This window comes from Protomyctophum parallelum (genome assembly GCF_964188405.1).
Source record: "Protomyctophum parallelum genome assembly, chromosome: 20".
NCBI lineage: Eukaryota > Metazoa > Chordata > Actinopteri > Myctophiformes > Myctophidae > Protomyctophum > Protomyctophum parallelum.
Genome location: NC_139718.1, coordinates 28305816 through 28328719, shown reverse-complemented (window position 1 = coordinate 28328719; position 22904 = coordinate 28305816). Strand labels below are relative to the sequence as shown.

The 22904-nt window shown below is 39.7% G+C and overlaps 2 protein-coding genes across 2 annotated transcripts; both read left to right on the top strand.

The window, feature by feature from the left end:
- Nucleotides 1-1864: 1864 nt before the first annotated feature.
- gmfb (glia maturation factor, beta) lies at nucleotides 1865-11246 on the top strand. Its single transcript, XM_083791318.1, has 7 exons — nucleotides 1865-1991; nucleotides 3629-3725; nucleotides 5226-5275; nucleotides 5751-5802; nucleotides 7926-8006; nucleotides 8114-8187; nucleotides 8369-11246. The coding sequence occupies exons 1-7, from the start codon at nucleotides 1989-1991 to the stop codon at nucleotides 8438-8440; spliced, it is 429 nt and encodes a 142-aa protein (XP_083647444.1). The 5' UTR covers nucleotides 1865-1988; the 3' UTR covers nucleotides 8441-11246.
- Nucleotides 11247-11622: 376 nt separating this feature from the next.
- On the top strand, nucleotides 11623-19118 carry cnih1 (cornichon family member 1). The gene is made up of 5 exons (XM_083791337.1): nucleotides 11623-11946; nucleotides 13032-13100; nucleotides 16212-16324; nucleotides 16509-16652; nucleotides 17816-19118. Exons 1-5 carry the CDS (start codon nucleotides 11866-11868, stop codon nucleotides 17841-17843), a joined length of 435 nt encoding a protein of 144 aa, XP_083647463.1. The 5' UTR covers nucleotides 11623-11865; the 3' UTR covers nucleotides 17844-19118.
- Nucleotides 19119-22904: the final 3786 nt, after the last annotated feature.

The window sequence follows — 22904 nt, the reverse complement described above, 5'->3', positions numbered from 1 at the left end:
GGTGCAAACCCTCTGTGGCGTTCAAGAAAGATGACTTCCATGTCCAATAGCTCTCCGGACGATCATCAAACCTGAAGAGTCCTGAGTTGACAAGCTCACGTCGTGCTAAGTATCTAGCGATGTCACTCATACCAGAGTCTCCACTTGATGGCTGTGGTGAAGACTGAATAGGTGTGGGAGAGAATGGCAGCGCTTGGATGTTGCGATGACTCACTGGCGTTTGTCTCTCTGGTTTTGGCCTCAGTGATTGCTGAGTTGCACCATCGTTGCCATTGTTATCGAGCTTCCCGTATTGTGCAGTCCGAGCAGCAGAGCGATGCTGCCTTGTTGGCGTTGCAGGTGTGAGATCATGAATGATGGGCTCCAACGGTGGTCCATATGGCTCGACACCTGCAGGGGTTATTACTTCTAGCTGGGCCTGTTGTTGAACATAATTGTTAACGCGTTCAGAGACAACATGCTCAGAGACAGCTTGTACTGAATGCTTCTCTTCATATTCGCTTTTTCCTGCTTCTTCCAGCGAAGCATATTCACTTTTTGCTGCTTCCTCTAGCACTTCTGTTTCTGCAATGGCTGCAGCCACATCGCCTTCTTGTTGAAGAATTGCAATATCTGCTTCCATCCGAGCCTTTTCGATCATGAGATTCGCTTGCTTCTTAATGAATTCGGTCCTGGCCCGTGCTGCCTCAAGCTTGGCACGAGCCTTAGTGGCGGCTGTGCTAGCTGTTGAACTCCTTGCTGAAGCGGAGGCTATGGACCTTGTCTTTAATGTTTGCTCCGTTGAGCCTTCACCTGAATGCCTTTTCTCTGACATCATGTAAAGCCTATGCCGTCTTGGCGTTCGAAGTGTTAAGATGAGCGAGGATTACTTGGGTTGAAGCTTTCTTTCCTTTTGTTTTAGTGTCCGTGGGAAAGCTGCTTTTTTACTATTCTGTCTCAGATAGATGCGTGTCCCTTCTACATCCCTTTACAGATAGCGAACATCATCATGGAATCAGAGTCGAGAACCAGGGTAGCATTCCAAACTTTACTGTCCTCTTCTTAATATCCAATAATGGTTAATTTGTAAAACTGAAATAAACATGATAAAGTCTTGATCAGAAAACATACTTCAACACAAAAGTATAATCAATTACAGCATAAAATAACCTGTGCATGTTGACAAAAAGCTACTGTAGTCTAGCATAATGACAAAAGCTACATTAGCTTAGCTTAGTATTTTTTACAGCATCATGAAATGTATTTTAACTCAAAACAACACATGAATTACATTATTATTTAAATGCACACTTGTACCAAATACAGAAATGCAATTGTAGAATTAAACACTGAAAACTTACAAGCAAAGGCTTTTCCAAGGCACAACAGAAGAAAAAGGGGAGAGGAGCTCTGCCTCTGTGTCTCACAAGAACAAACTGAAAACTGCATGAGCCTACAAACTAATTAGGGATTTCAGGTGTGCTGGAATTGGAAACAATTGAGCTGAGCTAACACATCTGAAATTACTAAACACTAATTACTGGCTCTGTTACAGCAACCGCCTCTAGGAGGTGCAAAAGAGTCGTTTTTTAGAAGGGCACATAAAGTGTGCCATGACATGTATCATATTTCTTCTTAAAACTAAAAAAAGAGCCAGCGTAGATTTTTTTTTGATTGATTGATTGATTGATTGATTGATTGATTGATTGATTGGCACGTCGTCAAGTGCAAGTGGGGCCAGAGTTAGCCTCGGTCCCTAGCCTCGGTCCCAGGCTTACTTATCTGCGAAAAGAAAAGAGGGCCAGAGTGGGACAGACTGTCACAGACATTTATTATTGGAATTTGGAAATTATTTTTCCTCGCGTGGGATTGGTCAAAGCAGTCACAAGATGTGATAGGGAAGTAAAACACACACACACACACACACACACACACACACACACACACACAGCCGCCTCCCTACCACCACCCACAACAGCAGCAGAGCAGACCCAAGCCCAGTCTTCAAAATGGTAAGTTATTGAAGTTGCAGGCGAGAGAATGAAAATATAGCTTTAGTTGTGAAATCCGCTGTTCTGGTCAATCATTTTCAACGTATACTATTGTTATTGTCAATGTAGAAGTTGTGAGCGTTAGCCAGACAGTCTCCCTCCAGACTCAGTTCCACGGTCTTCCATTCCACCCTATGTTCATTTTGTGATCTGCTGCAACACGTCTTGGTATGGTGAGTTAGCTAATAAGCTAGCTTGCTTATCAGGATAATAATCTCAAGGGTTTTTTGTCTGAGCGTGTTCGTGGCAGTTTGACAGGCTTCAGTGTTGATCAGAGCTTAGCCCCTCTCGGAACCCCCTGGGTCAGCCCAATCCGAACCGAACCTGGCTGGGTCTCAAATGTCAGAAACTTCGGTACCATTGGGTTCTGACTTGTGGGGCTAATCAGAGCTAATGGGATGTTTCCATCCCGTTTGTGTGACGAGTTTTCAAGTGAGCATTCATCCCAGTCAGTTAAAAAAGAAGCTAAAGTTAGCATAGTTTATTTCCTGTCTGAAATAGCTAGCTGTCTGTCACTAGATGGAGGAATTCAGGTAGCCAGTGGCCACCTCTGGACGTTTGATCTTGAATGAATTCCTTTTTTAAATCTGTAGAAATCTGTCTCTTGAGCTTGAAGAAATCTTTACTACCGCCTGTTCACAGGAAAGGTGTGCCATAGAATACTTTGATGCAGTGAAGAACACCACCTCCCTCCCTCCCATGCAGAGATTCTTATGCAGCTTGTGGTTTTGTGGTGGAATTTGTTGAGAGGCAAGGAAATAATACAGGAAGCTGCATAGGATTCTGTGACTGTACAAAGTCAAAAAGTGCAATGAACCGTTTTTAAAACATTAGCCTACATTTAAATGCAGTGTCATCAGAACTTGAAGCTATCTGGCAGCCTTACTATGTTGACTCCTAATTTATTGAACGCACACTAAAGGTCTGAGCTGAGGTAACAAATGTACAATCCTATAGTTTATCTGAATTTCAATTCAAGTAAGTTCTAGGTAAATTCTCCCTGCACTATCCATTTACACATGTGATGTGTGATGTGTGATGCGTTACTGTGAAAGTGTGAATCTGTAAACTGCCAGTATGTCCCTTGCAACATTTCCAACAAGACTTATCCTTATGAATTTTCTCGACTTATCCTTATGCATTAGTACTCCATCATTCTCTATGGTACAACCACATTACTCACTAGAGAGAACTGATTTGTCACGTTTCATGGTTGAAAATGTGTTCTATTGGCCTGGGCCGTGGCTCAGCGGTCCAGGCACCTTGGCCGGTAGTCCGAGTCTGGCAGTGTGCCGCGTGTTTGACTCCCAATCCCGACGGTCTTTACTGCATGTCACTCCCCCATTTCCTGTCAGCCTACTGTCTGTCCCTCTATAAAAATTATAAAATAAAGGCGAAAGCCCGCCAAAACAGTAAAAAAAAGAAAGTGTCCCATTCAGTGAGACACATGGTTGTGTCAACTTGTGTGACAGTAATACATTTAATTAATTTGATTTATATTGCATTTTACTTTTGAAACAAATCTCAAAGTGCTACAGAGTACTGGATGCATTTCACTTTAACTCTCACATCCCTTTGCTCATCTTCCTTCTATACAGAGTGAATCACTGGTGGTGTGTGATGTGGATGCAGATCTGGTCAAAAAGCTGCAAGAGTTCCGTTTCCGGAAGCAAACCAACAATGCTGCGATCATCAGTAAGTATTGTCATTATGTTTCAAAGCCATGGGGAAAACACACAGATTTCACCTCTGGTAATAATACTGTCATAGCACGGTTTTAAACACAGATGTTGTAAAAGTAGGCGCTACACCGACAACATTAGAAAATTAAACGGTATCCGATTGGAATATTATGAAGGACTGAACTGATGATCCAACTGAACACAATGTTGCATACCCAGATATCTTCCATCCATCCATCTTCCACTAATCTAATTGAGTCGCCTGATGCGACACTTACATTTTCTATAGATACCGGTATGATCAATTAGGTTTGCCATATCAGAAACCAAGAGCGAATAATTCATTGATGTATTCCATGTACATTACATTTTAGACAGGAGCAGCACTAAAGTTTACAGTTTGCAGACACTTTGTTCTTCTAATCTGTTCTGGAAAAAATCACACCTGTGTGAAGTAAGTGGTGCAACTAAACTCTGAGTGGGGGTCCCCGGAACTTCCAGACCCGCAGGAATGTGCTCAGTGTGCCGGCCCGGTTCCGGCACACTGCCATCCATAAGTCGGAATCCAGCAGAGATGTCCATGGTGGATCTTCTGCCATCCAAAATTCAGATGTAATTTGTGCCTTTGTACTGCGTCGCCCCCGACATGTAAACGTTTCTGGCGAGAGGTAAACTGTGTGTGTGTGTGTGTGTGTGTGTGTGTGTGTGTGTGTGTGTGTGTGTGTGTGTGTGTGTGTGTGTGCAAACTCCTTCTCTTAAAGAGGGAGTGCCACAATCTTTGTATTTTTCTATGAGGTGACAGTACTTCATTAGACACCCTGGAGTCGTTTTTATGTGCAATGGTGTATTAACTTTGTATTTAGGGTTTCTTCCTGGAGGCTAAACCCTTGACAGTCAAACATGCCAATGCAATAAACAGTAATAGTGACATCACACTATCAGCCACTACCCTAACCCCTCCCCCTTTATCATACAACTACAGCTGTGGGTGCAGCTTCAGTTCAGGTGGATCACCACCCACCCACCAGGCATACTTAATGAACTGGTGGGCGTGTCCACATAAAAGCCAGATTTTAACAAATACTGTACACTTTTGGAACAAGATCTTCCTCCTTATATTATAATAATACCAGATGATCATGTTTTAGGATGTAAAAAAATCGTGGCACTCCATCTTTAAAGTGAACACGTATGGTGGCACTGGGAACTTCATAAATGCTAACAGCTAGCCGGCAGAGAAAGAATTAACAAGTGAATAGAAAAAACACAAATAAAAAGTATGACATCACATCTATTCCTTGAGCTTTTGGGCCTGTGGCTCCCCGGCTAGTATGAACAAATGCATATACTTGAAAATTAGAACACATTTAAATAAAACTAAATAAATTGACCAAAGACAATGGTTATATACATTGCTTGCCCTTCAAACTGGGTCAATTCTGCATATTATTTTTAGTACTTGAATAAATAAAGCAAACCTTTTCATGCCAACATTTTCTTTATTCCTTTACAGTGAAGATTGATGAAGACAAACAGCTTGTGGTTCTCGCTGAAGAACACGAGGCAAGTTTGATACATCTTGCATTACAAATTGTATTCAGTATCACAGTGAGGCTGCATTATTAACATAAAGCTACATTTTTGGGGCGTATCAGGATGCTTACTCTGTAGTTTGAGACACTAATGGTTAAACTTTAAATTTCTCAGAGGTTAATATTTAAAAGTTAATAATAGTCCTGTTTAACTCATTTTGGACTGAGGCCAAAAATGCCTTCTAAATCCTGACCTAAGTTTTCTGAATAACAAATATTTATATACATCACATTTCTTTAATTTTTGAATACTATATATACACTGTACCGGACCCCAAAAGGGGTTTGCGTCCAGAAGGGTTAAAACGCCAAAAGGGATTCCCGTCCTGAATGGGGAACTTAAATGGCAAAGAAATAATTTAAAAAAGGAACCCAATACTGAATCACATACCAAATTGCCACTTAACTGTCTACTGTCTTAATCTTTATTTTGTTTTATTTTTTAGGACATTTCGCCTGATGATCTAAAGGATGAATTGCCTGAAAGGCAGCCAAGATATCCTTTGAATTAGAGTTGGATAATGGCTCGCACACACTGCCCGATATTTGCTCAGATTATGCTGTCGGGGACCATTTTTGGCGCTCGCCGACAAAACCCCCGATCTGACACAAGATCGGTCTTTGATCGGCGAGGTTTTGCTCGCTGTGTGTGAAAGGCTCTGTGAGAAGACGCCGACGCCTTCCCGAGCGTTGCTGAATATCAAGCAAGTTTGATATTTGGCTCTGTCGCCGACTGGACATCGTACAGACAGTATGAGAAGTCCTGTATTACAGCCAATGAGAGCACAGGACAGCTGTGCTCACTGCTCACCTCACTGCTGTCTGTCGTGTCGACTGTATCGATAGATGATCAAATGATAATATTAGGGATGCACTGAAATTGAAATTCTTGGCCGAAACCGAATACCGAATATAGGAAACAGTTGGCCGAAAACCGAATACCAAATATGATTAATATTATACATATTTTTTCCTACCATTGCTGTCATGGCCGTACCTTAAAGCTACCTGATTTATTTAAAATAAATGATTATGGCAAAACTTAACTTAAATAATAATCACTATTATGGGTCCATAAAACATTTATTCAGCCCTTTTGAATGCATTAATTGCATACACTATTCGGTGATATATTTTCTGCCTATTCGGGCCGAAACCGAACATTTTCTGCGGCTGAATATTCGGGGCATCACTAGTTAAAATAGTATGTTTATACAGAGTAAGTACAGAATAAATAATCTCTCGATCACCGGGTAATGACTGTGACACAGTCCTGTATCTGAAAGGTCAGAAATGCAGTCCATGCAACCACAATGTTTCCAGCCAGACAGGTCTAGTCCAGAATGCCACTTAAGCACTATAAATACTTTGTTGTACAACAAATAGCAAAGATTGTTGACCTACAAGCTTGTAGATGTTTGGAAAATTTGAAAGATTTAGAAAGCTTTTGCCTGTAATGCCATGTTGGAAGTGGTTACCACTTAACATACCTACACCCACACAGTATCATTGGTATGAAGTGTAACTGAATATCGCTGTTTTAGTATCCTCACTTAACCCATTAACCTGAGTTTGATTCTACAAATGTTATATTATGGTCATGGCAAAACTTAACTTAAATAATAATCACTATTATGGATCCATAAAACATTTATTCAGCTCTTTGAATGCATTAATTGCATACACTATTCGGTGATATATTTTCTGCCTATTTGGGCCGAAACCGAATAGGCCGAAAATGCATTTTTAGCCATTTTCTGCCGAATATTTTCTGCAGCCGAATATTCGGTGCATCACTAGATAATATATAACCATTATTCCTTGGGTAAATCCCTGTCCTGTGTCGTACATGGTAGCATTAGCCCAATGTTGCTGTTAAATAAACCATAACCAAATCATTTCACTTGAATAATGTTGATAAAACCGCATCGGAGCAAACTTTTGGACCTCGTACGCTCACAACGATATAATGACAGACGATTTAAAAAAAAGACCTGCAGTGAAATACATAACGATCTGATGACTCGCCGATAACTTTAAAACTTCTACAGTGTGTAGGGGCCATAAAACAAATGCAGGAGGAGGCGGACACTGGAGCAGCACGGACATTTAAGCATTTTATTAGGTGCTAATATACAAGAAAATTAAAGTGCACCACGATGACATCTGTGGCACTTTTGATCTTCTAACGATAGGTAACTTGTTTTCTTTTCAAGGGCCTTGAAAATAACTTCAGACTCAACTCCTCACACTGATGATGAAGGCTGGATAGCCGAAACGTCTATTTGTGATGTAGAAAATAAAACTGTTAGAATCTATTCTTACTACTTTTCATTTTCTGCCTCTGCAATGCAAAGAGCACTGATATACTCGGTAACATGTATTGATTATGCAATACTCAAAGTGATAGCCCTATTTTGGGCGATTTACCCCCCCCCCCCCCCCCCTGAAATATAGAGCTCACAAGCTCTTTTCATGTGACAAAGCATAGGGCTTAAGTGCTATAAACTGCAAACCTGAAGGTAAATATTCTTAGCCAGGGTTGCCTTACTGTTCTGTTTACAATGGTATATTACTGTCTAAGTATGAAATGAGAGAACTTTCCTTAACCCCAGACACATTTGTCGTGTACAGTTATAAATACGACCATGACGATGGACGTGTTTCTTATCCCCTCTGCTTCATCTTCTCAAGTCCAGTGGGTAAGAACACTTTTAGAACATTTCTGTACTGAGAGGGTGGGGGGGCTTAAAAGCACACACACACACACACACACACACAAGAATCATGTGTGTATTTTTTTTATTAGGTTGCAAACCAGTGCAACAGATGATGTATGCTGGAAGCAAAAACAAACTGGTGCAAACCGTTAACATGACCAAGGTTAGTAAACTATATCTGCATGCTAGTTAATGTATTAATTATTATTATTATCACTACCAGGCCGGGAGGCAGAGATTATGTTCTCTGGTGCAATTTATTATAAAGTGATTTTGAAAATATTCAAAATAATGTTTACAAAGTGCTTCAATCAAATAAATTGTTTAACTTGTTTTGTTACTAGGTGTTTGAGATCAGAAACACAGAGGACCTAACAGAGGAGTGGCTTAAGGAGAAGCTTGGCTTCTTCCGTTAAAGGGGACAACTTCCAGTGGACTGAGGTGCCAGCCAGGATGAGGATCAACATTGCACAACTTGTTTTGTCTTTTGGGAGAAAACACCACAGTTTATGGTTCCCTCCCCTGTACCAGCATTGGGTTAAATAGTATTTGTATTTGTAAGTACCGATTGTTTGGTTTTGTTTAAGTGCCAGATGGGTGGGGTTTGCCATTTATGGTAGTAGGTCTGCCAGAAAGTTTACTGAGAAATACTTGAAAGTCAGTTTTAGTGTTGTTTTCTGTGATTAAAACTTGGAAATCATGGTAAATGGAGGAAATCCCAGCCATCTGGTATGGCAAGCAAAGTTAAAGCAAATTAAGTATTATTTATTTGCTAATATTGTTTGACCCAGTTATCCTTTGTACCACTACCTACCATGAAATCTCTTCCATGTGCCAGTTTGTCAGTAATGAATTAACACTTCCATGCATATTCAAGTGGAGAAAAAATACTAGACTTTGTTCATCCCTCCTAAGCATGTGCATTCAAAACAAATGTTTAAAGGCATTTCCTGGCATTATAACAACTCAAGCTTCTCTTGATATTTAGTTTACACACAGTATATCTTTTGGTAACTGAACCTATTTCTTTAGCATAGCTTTGGTTTTTCTTGTCTACAAATCACTATTTGAGGGAGCTGTAATTTTAGGAATTTATATTTTATAGTATTAATAACGGATGGTATTTAGAGTTATGCAAATATAAATGTAGCATTCATTTTTATGGTGTTCCTGATAATGCACTTCACACTGACATTTGAACAATCATAGCTACAATTCAAAGATACTTGGCACAAAACGTGAAATAAATATTGCAGGAGATGAAACACACATTCTGCAAATGTTGACATTTGGCACAGCATATGCGTACCGGTATTTGATGATTTAAGCCCAATTTATGCATTTAGCAAAAAGGGTGTTGTGCAACGTTTTTCAGAAATGCACATTTGTAATGACATTGTCAAACTGACATGATACTCCAAAGCATGAATTAGCCTTTATGCTGTCATGGCCCATGCATGTACCTGTTCAAGTGGATATCTGTCCAATGTTGTATTGATAGTGATTCTTTCTACCTGGGACAGATAGTCTGCAAAGCAGCATCCTGCTAGAAATACAATAAACTTGTTGGACAATTTGTCTAACAAATGACTGTCATCTGCAGTGTGAGTAATGACAAAATAGCAGTGAGGTAAAATGTATATTTTGCCATTGACCTGCATCTTTTTATAGTGCACACTGCACACATTGTTTCCAATTAACATTCCTGAAAGAGCTTCTGTTATACCAGTGGCAACAACTTGATATTGACAAACAAATCTCAGTCTATATACATTTTACTTGACAATGTTTGACAGTGCTGAAAATACTGCGCACGGAATTCCAAAGTCTTTTGGGAGATTAAGCTATTGTGCATTATAGTTATTACTGTTTATGAATGTTGTACTAATCCTTATGTAAAGTTACTTGATTGCATTGTAGTCATCATAGCCTTGAGGCGTGCAGCTTTGAGGATGACCTTGATATCTCTAAATGACACTTGTGCTCAATATTTAGACTTGGTATAAAAAGATGGCATCCAGTAATTGTTTTTATTTACACACTGTACATAAAAAAGGAGCTTGACAAGAATTCCAAGTGAATGCTGTCTATCCATGAGACTACTACATCAGAAACAAGTGAGGGATCTGGCTGTTTTGAGATGCCTTTAGGTAGGAAATGTGCCACATTTACAGTAGTATGTCATACTTATGCCTTGTCCTAAATCGTTTTTATTCTATTTTATGTACTGTAATTGTGAGGCCAAATTGAAAGACAAATTTAACACAACTCCCTCAAAATATAATAGTGGTTATTAACCGGTTATCAGATTGCCTGAAATCTGATATGTACATAGAACGCTACGCTTAATGCAAATCACAAATCAACTTTAAACTTAAAGCATACACTGTATATCATTTAACACTTCCAATCCCGTGCCAGGTTTAACCCAACAAGAATGATGAGATATATAATATATCTAGATTTGTTTTGCTGTTTAAATTGAAGCATTTAACAATGTCACTATCATTAGTATATTACACTAATGGAAAAGGAAAACCTTGTAACTTCTTAGGTGCGTTCTGTGTTGAAACTGAGGTTATGCACGGCTGGGTACCGAGGCTACAGGTTTCATAACACCAAGTACACATGGAACCTGCTATTGTAAATGTTAACGAATGCATTGTCTTCAATCTGAACTGAGACTTTTTTGGAATGTTCCAAAACAGTAAAATTGACGATATTGTGGCCTAACTTGATACCGATTGTAATATCACCTTCACATTTGCAGTGAACTAGTTTTTCTGTGAATACAAAATGCTTTATATTTGCTAAAAGCAAAATTCTTAATCTGTCTAAATTTGGTGAGCTACTGCAAAACTAGTGTATCTTAACAAATGATACCATAACCCTGATAAGTTTCCCAGCAAAGATCCAGGCATCTTCCTCTCATATTGACAAAATCCCAAGTGCTGCAATAATGTCATTTGTAGTTTTGATCCATACATATGATTACATTTGTGGATCTGATACCTTTAGTTTCTTTGCAGATAATTTCTCCTATATCCGGCCACCATCTTCTTGTTTCTGGCTTTACTTTTGAATGAAACTGTACATGAAATATGTAACATTACCAGCTGCCTCATGGCATCAGTGAAACTTGTGAAATATTTGTATTTTTCCATACTTTATACAATGTCTAATGATGTCCCAATAAAATTAAAGTGATGTTTAGCCTTTTGATTGCTGGTCATTTTAAGAAATGCATTTATTGTATTACTTAATTGAAATAGACATTTTCACACAAAGACCAAAATAGAATGTTGTGCATATAGTATGTCATTTTTGGGCTTCCTTAAATAGTCTGCTGTAGCTGAGTGATCTGTAGTGGTCCACGTGACGTTATTATTCCCACGTTAAGTATTACTAGTAGCTACAAATGCCCTGACGCTTGTTTTCTTTGCTTCCTAACTTCCGACTTGTCTGTGACATCATCGTATACGTAAGTGTGTTCACAATACTCTATGGTGTTCACACGGAAACGATGCAAAGACGCATTGTGGGTTGATTTGGAGCAGCTACATGCATCATTGCGTCTTTGCAACGTCATGTCGCAGGCTTCCATTGACAATGAATGGTAGAGACTACATCGTTTAATCTGCCCGTGTGAACATATATTTTTTTACAGTCTATGGTGTGAACGCAACATTATTAAACGCCACCCTTGCGTGTCTCGCGGTGTCTGTAATCAAACAACGGTGTGACGACACACCAGTGACAGATCTCAAATCAAAATCACTACAAACCAGCCAGGACAGGCAGGACAGCAGCAACAAGCTTAGCGGAGCTGCCTGCAGGAAAAATGGCGTTCACATTCGCGGCCTTTTGTTATATGCTTGCGCTGTTGCTCACGGCAGCCCTAATCTTCTTCGCAATTTGGCATGTAAGTACACAAGATGAATATGTGATAGTCGATGTGTTAATGTCGCTATAATAACAATACCGAATGAGCCTACGCAGTAATGTGGGTGTGTGGTAACGTTAGGCTAGTCCGTTCAGTGCGATTTATACTCTGTGCCGGTGTCGCGCACTGGAAATAGCAGATCTACAAGCCCACAGGCACGTTTCACTGCGACGCGGTCTGATCTTGTAGATCTGCTATATGGTGCGAGCAACCGTCAAGCATTAGCTAGTTGTTAGCTAGCAGGGGGGACGTTGCTGTCATATGGCAGAGAGGCTGCTAGCGTTAGCCTCGTTTGTCACACAAGCGTGTCACTCGACCAAAAAAAACGACGTAATTCGTAGTTTCATAGTTTGAAAATACGTCTTTTTGTCGAGCGTTTGAGCAGCTCGCCGCTGATCTTTAGAGCAAGTGGATGGACCATAGAGCAGTAGACCATAGACTCGACTGAAGAGAATGGCCATGTAAGCGGCTGCGCAGTTTGACACGCAGCCGTAGAATGAATGGCACACACCCTGTCTGTCTCTTTCGTGGGCTAGGCTAGCAGTACTAGGCCACCAATGCCACCATTGTTGTGACACTGTAATAATGTCAACTGCCTGCTCAGGCACATATGACAAATATCGCACAAGCAGGTGTTTTGCCATGTTTGCTTAGCCATAAAACTGCAAGCTTCTATAACTTGATCCTGAAATAACATGGGGAAGCGGTCATCAGTTTCCTTCCCGTTGTACTATAACGGACAATATGTTGTCATATTCCGTTTCCGTATGTTATAATTGCTTAAATGTAAACTGTTAAAGTATTACCATTAATAAATATTTCTTCACACAATATAAACACCGTCTGGCCATGTAACTTACTTTAGACACGTCTGACTATATAAAGATTATCTATTCTAAAGCTCATTGGCTGTTCTTGAAGTTGCATTATTTACTCTGATATCCAGCAAGCAGTACAGACAATAGCACGTAATTTGCCCAACACTGTTTAAAAAAATAAAAACGTTATTAAGGTATGCTTGTACAAACTGTTACTAACATTGCAATACCCCCCCCCCCCCCCAGATAATAGCATTCGATGAGCTGAAGACTGACTACAAGAATCCTATAGATCAATGTAACACATTAAATCCGGTAAGTGTTATATTGTACATAACAGTAACACTGACTCCGCATTGGCTCTTTGACTGCATGTGAAATGCTTTGTGAAAAGTGTGTGGTTTTTTTTTAAGGGATGAGTTTATCCGCTGACCAACCTTTCAATTAATTTATCTGCACTGTTATGCTGAATACCTGCCTGTAATTAATCAAGCGTGATCTTGTCAGCTGTGAAACTCTAACGCATTTGTTTTTTCTAATCTGCCTTTTTTTACACCTTTTGTTGTCGGCAAAAAGACAATTGAAAAGGTCAAAAAGATAAAAAGAGTCAAAATTGCATTAAAGGTTTGTACCAATCTTTGATCTCAAATGCCCGTTCAAGTAAAATTCAGTCTGCAATATGTCATTTTGCACGGGGGAGTGTTTGCAAATGTCTTTTCAGTCAACTAATCTCAGGAGACTGTGGCTCAGATTAGGATTAGAAGGCATCAGGCCGGTGTCTGAAGCCTTAAACTCTTTCAATAGTATTTATTGTATCCGACCACAATTTGGGCTTTTTGTTAAATTGGTATTTTGTACCATTATTTATTATTTGGTGGGCATTACATTTATTTTTTTTACTATATGCTACATGATATGATATTGACGTTCAGCTCTGTGAAATGTTTGGAAATTATCATGTGCACTTAATTGTCCCTTTTTGTTTTTCCTCTTTGTTTTGCATATATCTAAATGACGGAGTGGTTGCGCAAGGACCCGCCCGGCAGCACTGTTTAATGCAATTTATTTGTGCGAGTTATATGTATTTTTTGTTGAATTACTCATGACAAAGTTGTAAAAGTCAACAGTATGTATGTCCGTAAAATAAGCAAGCAGCACGAGCAGACAATACACTAGTTCTTTCATTTATTATTATATTTTCACAATCTGATACGGACTAGCCTACTTTCTAATGTTTTGATAATTCGCGCGACAGATGAATGCATATGACAGTATTGAGTTTCAAACTAGTGTATTTAAGAAGATGATCAGGTAATATAATTGTGAAAAATAATAACAAAATGATTGAAACAAAGAACTATAGTGAATTGTTTGCTAGCGGGCTGCTTGTTTATGTTATGGACATAAATATACAGGTAGTTGACTTTTACAACTTTGTCATGAGTAATTCAACAAAAAATACTTGCAACTCGGACAAATAAATTGCATTAAACAGTGCTGCCGGGCGGGTCATTTAGATATATGCCTTTTTTTTGTACCAGATATTTAAGTCCTGAAGTGATGCCGAGCAATGTTGAGAAAGATGATGCATTCTGTGTTGATCTGATGTTACTTTATGTTTAGCAGAGGCCACGGTGCTCATCAAAAGCATTGGAATGTGCTGTTAACTTGCAACTCATGACGTTCTACTCATCCAATGTTATTGATGTTCAAACTTCAGGTGTTAACTGAAAAGACTTGCAAATGCTCAGAAAATGCATGATCTTATTACAACCTACCCTTTGTTTGCATAGTGTTGTATTAATGCGAGTTAATAGTAACTTGCCAACAACTGCCAATCAGGCATTACTTGTAAGTACAAATGGGGCTACAGTAACTTCATACCAGTCCCAGTCTGATTTCACAATCCTTTTAAAATTCACCTCAGAAATGAACATTTACCCACTTGGTTAGCAGTTAAGAATAGGTTAATTTACCATTCTTGTTTATCCTGGGACTGGATAATGTTCAACTTTATGACAACTGCAGTTTGATTTACATTTAATTACAGAGCTAATGAAAAAACGGTTCATAGTAGTTACGTAGTGCAGACATTTGATAGAACAATTAGCAAAAATGAGCCAAAAATACAGGTCTTTGGCTATAAATCACCTGGGGTGTGGAACAGATGGCAGATTCTCAACACTCCCTAGCTCAGCAGTATAAGTGAGCACTGATTGGTTAGTGATTTCAATAGTGGGAGGAGTTTTCAGTTAAATATCCCGTTTTATTTCTACTCAAAGAGTCTCTCCCTGCAATAACTTGGAAGTTTTGGCCAGTCTTTTATTTTATACTCAATCAGCACTTCTATTTTAAACCTAGTAATCAAATGTTTTACATTTGGCAACACAGTGCAGGATTTCAACATGCCAGCCCGACTCCCTGTGCTTTCCTCCTACTCTGACACATCCCCTCACCTCTCCATCTGTGGGCTTTTGGTTGTCCCCTGCACACCATGCCCTCTGCTCTATTTGAATGCATGGCTTCCATGTGGTGACTCCATCTGCCCCCCTCCTCAATCCCCACACTAGCGCTGACTGTCACCTTGAGGCAGGCTGCTGCATCAAGACCACTAGTCAACATAATAGCATGGTAACCTGCAGTATGTTGCCCTATGGCTGCTTCTGAGGATATGTGATTGTCCTTAGTGTGTTCTCAGTGCAGAAAATTGTTGAAATGCACCAGTGTCTTTAGGCTGAATTCCCCCCCCCTCCAGCATATGTGGTCAGAGATGCATGTTGTCACATGTGTCAGCTCTAACGGTGCATGATGGAGCACTGAAAGTTCAACCAGTTTGTCACCTGTTGTTTCATAATATGTATAAGAATGGTAGAACCAGTTCAGAAGACTACAGGCAAGCCATTAGAAATGGAGTTATAAGTCAAGACTACGCCTACATATTTCTTATTCTATAAATGTACTTGCCATATTTAGATATATCTATCCGTTAGCTTTTACATTTGGACCTAGGCTTGTATGACTGCTAGCAAAATGTCCTTGGTTTCTCTCCCCTCCCTCCTTTTCCCCCCAAATGCGCTTTTACTTAAGTTGATCAATTTGCATTCATTTATTTTGAGCCCATACATAGGAACTGGAAATTAAATAAAAGCTTTTTCTGCCTTTATTGATAGGCTGAAAGTAGTCTGACAGGAAATGGGGAGAGAGATGGGGGAAAGGCCGTCGGGATCGGGAGTCGAACCCACGGCACACAGTCAGGCTGGCTCAGCAGCCTAGGTGCCCAGACGGTTGAGCTAACCGTCCGGGCCATAAAAGCATGTTTTTCTACAGGGAAATTGTTTAGAATGAGTTGAGTAGAAGTTAATCAGGGACATCCACATTTGTTCCTAACATTCTAACATCCTAATGTTTGCTTCTCTTGCTTTTCAGCTTGTCCTCCCAGAGTACCTCATCCATGTCTTCTTCTGTGTGATGTTCTTCTGCGCTGCAGAGTGGCTCACCCTTGGCCTCAACATGCCACTGCTAGCGTACCACGTCTGGAGGTGGGCGTCGTACCCCTGAAGGAATACATATCCATTTGTATCAGTTTAGTCAGTTTTTTGAGTGAAGGATTATTATCAGTTTCAGCTATTGGTTAGCCCATGTCCACTAAACATCAGCAATGTCCACTAAACATCAACAATGATTAATACTCATATTCACTTTTTTCCCCCCCATATAATCCAGGTATATGAGCAGACCAGTGATGAGCGGTCCAGGACTGTATGACCCTACAACCATCATGAATGCTGACATCCTTGCATACTGTCAAAAGGAGGGCTGGTGCAAACTGGCTTTCTACCTTTTGTCATTCTTCTACTATCTCTATGGGTGTGTACATGAGTTTGTGCTTGGTACTCGTTCTGCTGCATTCAATGCCATTGACACATCTATGCCAAATCTAATCCAACGCTTCACCACCGATGACTGAGATCTCCATCATGTGGTTTGATAGACCGCGCTCTTTGCCAACGTATGAATGGTTCTAGGTTGCTTAGAGACAGATACAAATTAACTGAAATTGAAAATTCCACCTCAACATTATCAGATTTAGAAAATGCATTTGGATTATCAGATTATGTTTTTGGTCAAAACAAGCTTTATTCTACGGCACATAACTAAAGAACTGATTATCACGGTTACAACATTTATTTTAAATTGGGTTCACATCACGAATCACATGGGTCTTCACTGAAAAACACTGGTGGCAAATAATTAATTTGGCAGTTCATGTTGAAGTAGCTATTTGTCGGTTCCAAACAAAACTGATGCACCTTGACTTTTAGTTGTACGCAGGCGAAAGAAACAGATTGTCCACAAGTTGAATGTCATTAGGATATTTACTTATCTTGATCCACAAAAGTGCTTTAGTTATGGGGTGGCTTTTCTCTGGCTCTCATGATTCTGGTAAAAACGTTTGTCAACCAAGGTGCATATCGTTCCCCAATCACCCAGGCCTACTTAATACCCTGGCTGTCAATTAGGCCTGGTTTCTTGGTGCCCAGAAATAATCCAATAAAGTAATCAAACTAATACCAAATGATGCTAAATAACAACTACAACAATCATGATACCAATAATATACAAACAAAACAGTGAGAATGGCTTCTACAAATGTTACACATTTCTAGTTTAATTATTAAAATGAGCTATTTATGGACAAATGCTGTGAGCCTGTAGTAGTGTAACCCACTAAAATGACAACCATTTAGTACATATGAGAGGTTTATTCTTGCAAGCACAATATCAGCTTCACATCAGTTAAACAGTTGACAATTCTAAATAATCCCTAGTTGCTTCCACTCTGAGGTATGTCAAAGTTACACTGGCCAAGTCTTCACCCCACAAGTATTGATTTTGATTGACTGATTCACTGTTTAGTTGGTTCCATACTTTTCTCAGTGGTACTACCTGATAGGATGTCAAACCATAAGAACTAGAAGGTCATGGGGACCATTGTCTGATCTATTTACCAATTTTCTGTTTGTCTATAGGATGATTTATGTTCTGGTGAGCTCTTAAAGCGAACGACGATGGAAAAAGGACCTGCATGTACAGTAGATGACCAAACACTATGCTCTTAGTGGCTGGTGCTGGAACCTGGACCTGCTGGAGACTGACATTTCAGCAGAACACAAGACACCATTTACAAGAGGATGAACTCTCGACTGACTCCCTCTCCCTGCCCCCACGATACCACCATATGGCGTGTCATTTCAGAAACATTAGCCCTTTTTAAAAGAGTAATCTTTGTCACACCATTCCTCATAATTCTAGACATACGTATGGAAGATCATCAACAAAGCCTGGACTTAAAGTTTGTTTTGTTTCATTTATTCTTCTGGTGTGGTGATTTGATGCTCGGACTCAAAAATAAAATGTCCTACTCTTCGACTGTTTACTACATAGATTTTGTTTTTAAGTGTGCATTATCAGCGAGATTGTGGCCTGTGTGCTTAACTGCATTTAGTATTTTCAGTGATAGTTTCCACGCTGTAAGAGAAATCTTATGCCATGTGATTTGACTAAATACAGAATTTTAAATCAGAATTTTACACCAATGCCTCCCTATGCTTTAAGATTCATTTTTTGGGACAGATTTACACTAAACTTGTGTGGGGGGCGTTATCACTCTGTGTGCACTAGGACAATCTGTATGGTTGTCATTGAGTTAAGTTTGCAAAATATTTAATACCTTTTTCATGTTTCCTTGGATCATATTGAAATGGCATTGAAATATCAACCCTACATCTGTGGCAATGTTTTTTTGTGTCACAACATACTTAACATCCCCATGTAGAAATATCCATGTAATGTGAAATGTAATTCTCTTTAGAAGGTATACCTTACTATAAAACCATGCTAAATGAAAAGGTAGAATCAGTGTTTTCTGGATTAGCAGGTCCTTCATGGTCCTCATTTTGCGCTTTGATAGACAAAAGTCTGTTGTGCCTGTCGACTGTACCTTTTGACTTTCGTCAAACATTTTTAACATCATATTCCAATTGCATTAGAAACTCCAGTGTTATTTATTTGATGTTAAAGTTTTTGTACTTTCTTTCAGGTGTTATACACATTTGTGTGTTTTCTACATCAAATCCAGAATAGTGAAATTTAATTTTTAGACAATTAGTTGAAATTGAAAATATTTATTGCCATTTTCCTACTTGTAAATGTATCAGGGAAAGGGATGAACATTATCACATTTTACTTTAATGTTTTGAATTTAGATCCCACCATGTCATCAGGGGAATGAATTTGAATTGCGATGAATCCAAATAAACCCATTTCACTGTACGATATTTTGAAGACTAATATTTCACATACATGATTTTAGAGAAGATTCCTGTTGAAACAAATCTAGATAGGCAAAATGAATTTGTCTATGGCTGTTACACTTTACAATCAACATAATAGCAGTGCCACATTTAGCTGGTATATATTAACTTTTTTTTAGATAAAGTGGACAGGGAGTAGTTTTTTCACCTATCTGGAAAATAACTAGAAAATTCGCAATTTAAAAAAATTGCAGAGTGTGGTTGCCGCAGTGGCTTACATATGCCCCTCCCACTAGTATTGCCAGCCAATTACAATTTCAAGTCACGCCTTAGATCATGCGTAAGTAATTCGGAGGGGATTTAACCCCCGAAATTCATGTTTTTGCGACAAACGGTTACATTTCTCGCATTTGCGGCGCCCCCTATGGATGAAAATGGTTTTAGAACTTGGTTGATTGAACCACCCCGGACATGTGATTCAAATTTGGGATGGATTGGACATTCCGTTCGTGATTTATGGCATTTTTTGTGATATAGGCCCCTCCTACTAACTTCGGAAGACGATTACGGCCGAACGATACACACTTTCAAAATTCTGCAGTTCAGTTTTAATTGGATGGGTCCAGAGATCACGTGTGCCGATTTCTGTGAGATTTGGACAAAATCTGTAGGAGGAAAAGCAAAAAGTGTGTTTTGGACAAAATTCAAAATGGCGGAAAATCTATCATGGCGGAAATGGGCGTGGCCTATATGGGGAGATGCGTCATGACCCAAGGAATCCAGGGAAAAAATATTTTTTATTTTACGACCTACGGTTCAAGAGTTATAAGCCAAAAGGTAAAGTGGGCTGTTATAGCGCCACCATGAGGCCGACCGATAAAATTTTAGGGTTAAATAATTTTAGGGATAATGTTGAAATATCCCTAAAAGTTTTGTAACTATAGTGATTACAGTCTCCGAGGAACAAATACTTTTATGTGAATTTTTGCCTTTTCCCATTCATGTCAATGGGGAAATTTAATTCACTAATAAATTCATATCAATTAAACTATACAACATTTCTCTTAACAAAATACAAGCACACGATTCCCGATTTTTCCGGTCAATTTGACATATGGCTCAAGTGCGTACAGCGTACAGTGTGGGAGGTATAAAGCGTCAAAATAAAGACTACTCCAGTGAAAAAATAAAAAGTATAAAGTGTCACAGTTACAAGAGTCTGGTTGCCCATTCGGGCAACCACACTAATTACAAGCACTACTGGGCGACAAACACAACAAAGGTGAGGGGTTGGGTGGAGGGGTCCCCTTACTCAGTTCTCACCCTTTTTTCTTTGTACTGATGACTAGCTATAGGCTTTGTCATAGAGGTTTTTAATGGTCTTAAATGTGCCGAAGCCTGGAGAAGGTTCCACAGCGGAGGTGCCTGGGACTTAAACGCCCTGCCTCCTATTGTAACTTTTGATATACAGTAAGTATTGTTGCATTCTGTGAACGCAATCGTGTTCTGTTCAGGATTGTAGGGATCAATGCATTCTTTGAGATATTGACCGTTGAGAGCTTTGTAGCTCTTTTTAACCAGGAGCCAGTGATGGTTCTGATCACATGGTTGTGTATTTAACCAGGAGCCAGTGATGGTTCTGATCACATGGTTCTATATTTAACCAGGAGCCAGTGATGGTTCTGATCACATGGTTCTCTATTTAACCAGGAGCCAGTGATGGTTCTGATCACATGGTTCTGTATTTAACCAGGAGCCAGTGATGGTTCTGATCTGATGGTTCTGATCACATGGTTCTCAGACCCGTAATGTGGGGCTTCCTCAGCGTTACTACAGGAGTTCCAAATCTTTGCAGTGATTGCAACTTTTTTCATTTAGTATTCATTCATTCGTTCATATCGTTAATGTAATAAATACATCCATCCATCAATTTTAATTTATGTATTTATTACATTAACGACAACCCTAGAATCACTATTCTGAGGGGAACATTAGCAAAAAAAACATCTACAAGCTCACAAGCTCATGATTTTGGAGGATTTGAAAATAGATGAAATTCATGAAAAAACTACATACTATAGATAGCCCATGGTTTCAGACCGCATGCCATTTTTCATGATTTTGCAGGATTTTTTTTTTGTAAATTACAACAAATAAACTAAGGCACTGGTGTGGTACTCCTGGTTTACCAGAACGGGGTTCAAGTCCCTGCAGTGCTCTGCTCAATGTGTTGTATTTACATAGTTTATTTAAAATTTCTGCTCATTGTGTTGCCTTTTCATAGATGATAACCCCCAGGTTCTCTACTGTGTTTGTACTCCCTACAGTTTGGTTACCAAGTCTATTTATTACTACGATTATGTTCACTCCGAGACCATGGACTAAAGCCTTTCGCCTTTTCTGCGATTTTCACCTTTTTTTTTTTTCAAATCCTCCGAAATCGTGAAAAATGACATACTATAGTATGCCCTCCGAGACCATGGACTATAGCCTTTCGCTTTTCCTGGGATTTTCACATTATTTTGAAATCCTCCACAATGATGAAGAATCGCGCGCTATAGCGCGCTGCTCAATGACCTTGACCAGTATAACTGACGTTGACCAGTATAAATGACCTTCATAAGACTAGTAAATGACTGACAAGTATAAATTACCATGACCAGTATAAATGACCTTGAACAGTATAAATGACCTTCACCAGTATAAATGACCATGACCAGTATAACTGACCTTCATAAGACTAGTAAATGACCATGACCAGTATAAATGACCTTGACTAGTATGCGGTCCGTGACCATGGTCTATAGCCTTTGGCTTTTCCGCGATTTTCACCTTTTTTTTTTAATCCTCCGAAATCGAGAAATGGCACACGATAGTATGCGGTCTGAGACCAATTCCGCGATTTTCACCTTTTTTCAAATCCTCCAAAATCGTAAAAAACGACATACTATAGTATGCCCTCGGAGACCATGGACTATAGCCTTTCGCTTTTCTGCAATTTTCACCTTCGAGAAAATTATCTTCTCGAGAGCGAGCGGGGAGGCGGTGCACATTCTACAGGAGGAAATCCTTTCCCTCCTACAGAAAGGCGCCATTTCAGAGGTCTCTACCAACCATAGAGTTATTATTATTATAGAGAAGGCACCCAGAGGAAACCCTGAGTCGAAATGGACATAGTGGCCGGATTTGGTATTGCAGCTCGAGCCTCGCGCTGCTCCGTTGAACACGTGAACGAATGTTTCATACGTGAACGCGCACAAACGGCACAATGATAGTCAACGGCAGCGCGTTCATGTGTTTGGGGCCAATCCATCCCAGAATGCACTCTGTTCCTACCAGGAAGGAGGAGTGAATCCGCCTCATGCGCTTTTGAGCAACTCAATGCAAGTGGATGGAAGGAGAACTCGGGTGTCTTCTCTATAGATATATAACTCTATGCTACCAACCAGTCTCTCAACGGGTTTTATTCCCGCTATTTCCTGGTGAAAAAGGAGGGCGGGCTTCGCCCCATTCTAGACCTCAAAGCCCTGAATCGCTTTTTGAAGACATTCCGCTTCAAAATGCTGACGCCGCCAGTCCTACTGCGCTCACTCCGCAAAGGGGACTGGTTCACGTCAATAGACCTACAGGATGCTTACTTTCACGTTCCAATTTACCCCCGCACAGAAAGTTTCTGAGCTTCGGGTTCGAAGGGAGAGTATACGAATACAACGTCCTCCCCTTCGGAATGTCTTTGAGTCCGAGAGTCTTTGTGAAGTGTACAGCCGCAGCTATAGCTCCACTACGACAACAGGGCATTCGTCTA

What these genes read in the sequence shown, in the direction of transcription:
- gmfb (XM_083791318.1), top strand. An exon ending in CAACAATGCTGCGATCATCA is followed by an intron (nt 3,726 to 5,225) that starts GTAAGTATTGTC and finishes ATTCCTTTACAG; the next exon opens with TGAAGATTGATGAAGACAAA. An exon ending in GCCTGAAAGGCAGCCAAGAT is followed by an intron (nt 5,803 to 7,925) that starts ATCCTTTGAATT and finishes CCCCAGACACAT; the next exon opens with TTGTCGTGTACAGTTATAAA.
- cnih1 (XM_083791337.1), top strand. Translation starts at nt 11,866, where the DNA reads ATGGCGTTCACATTCGCGGCCTTTTGTTATATGCTTGCGCTGTTGCTC. An exon ending in TCTTCTTCGCAATTTGGCAT is followed by an intron (nt 11,947 to 13,031) that starts GTAAGTACACAA and finishes CCCCCCCCCCAG; the next exon opens with ATAATAGCATTCGATGAGCT. An exon ending in CTAGCGTACCACGTCTGGAG is followed by an intron (nt 16,325 to 16,508) that starts GTGGGCGTCGTA and finishes CATATAATCCAG; the next exon opens with GTATATGAGCAGACCAGTGA.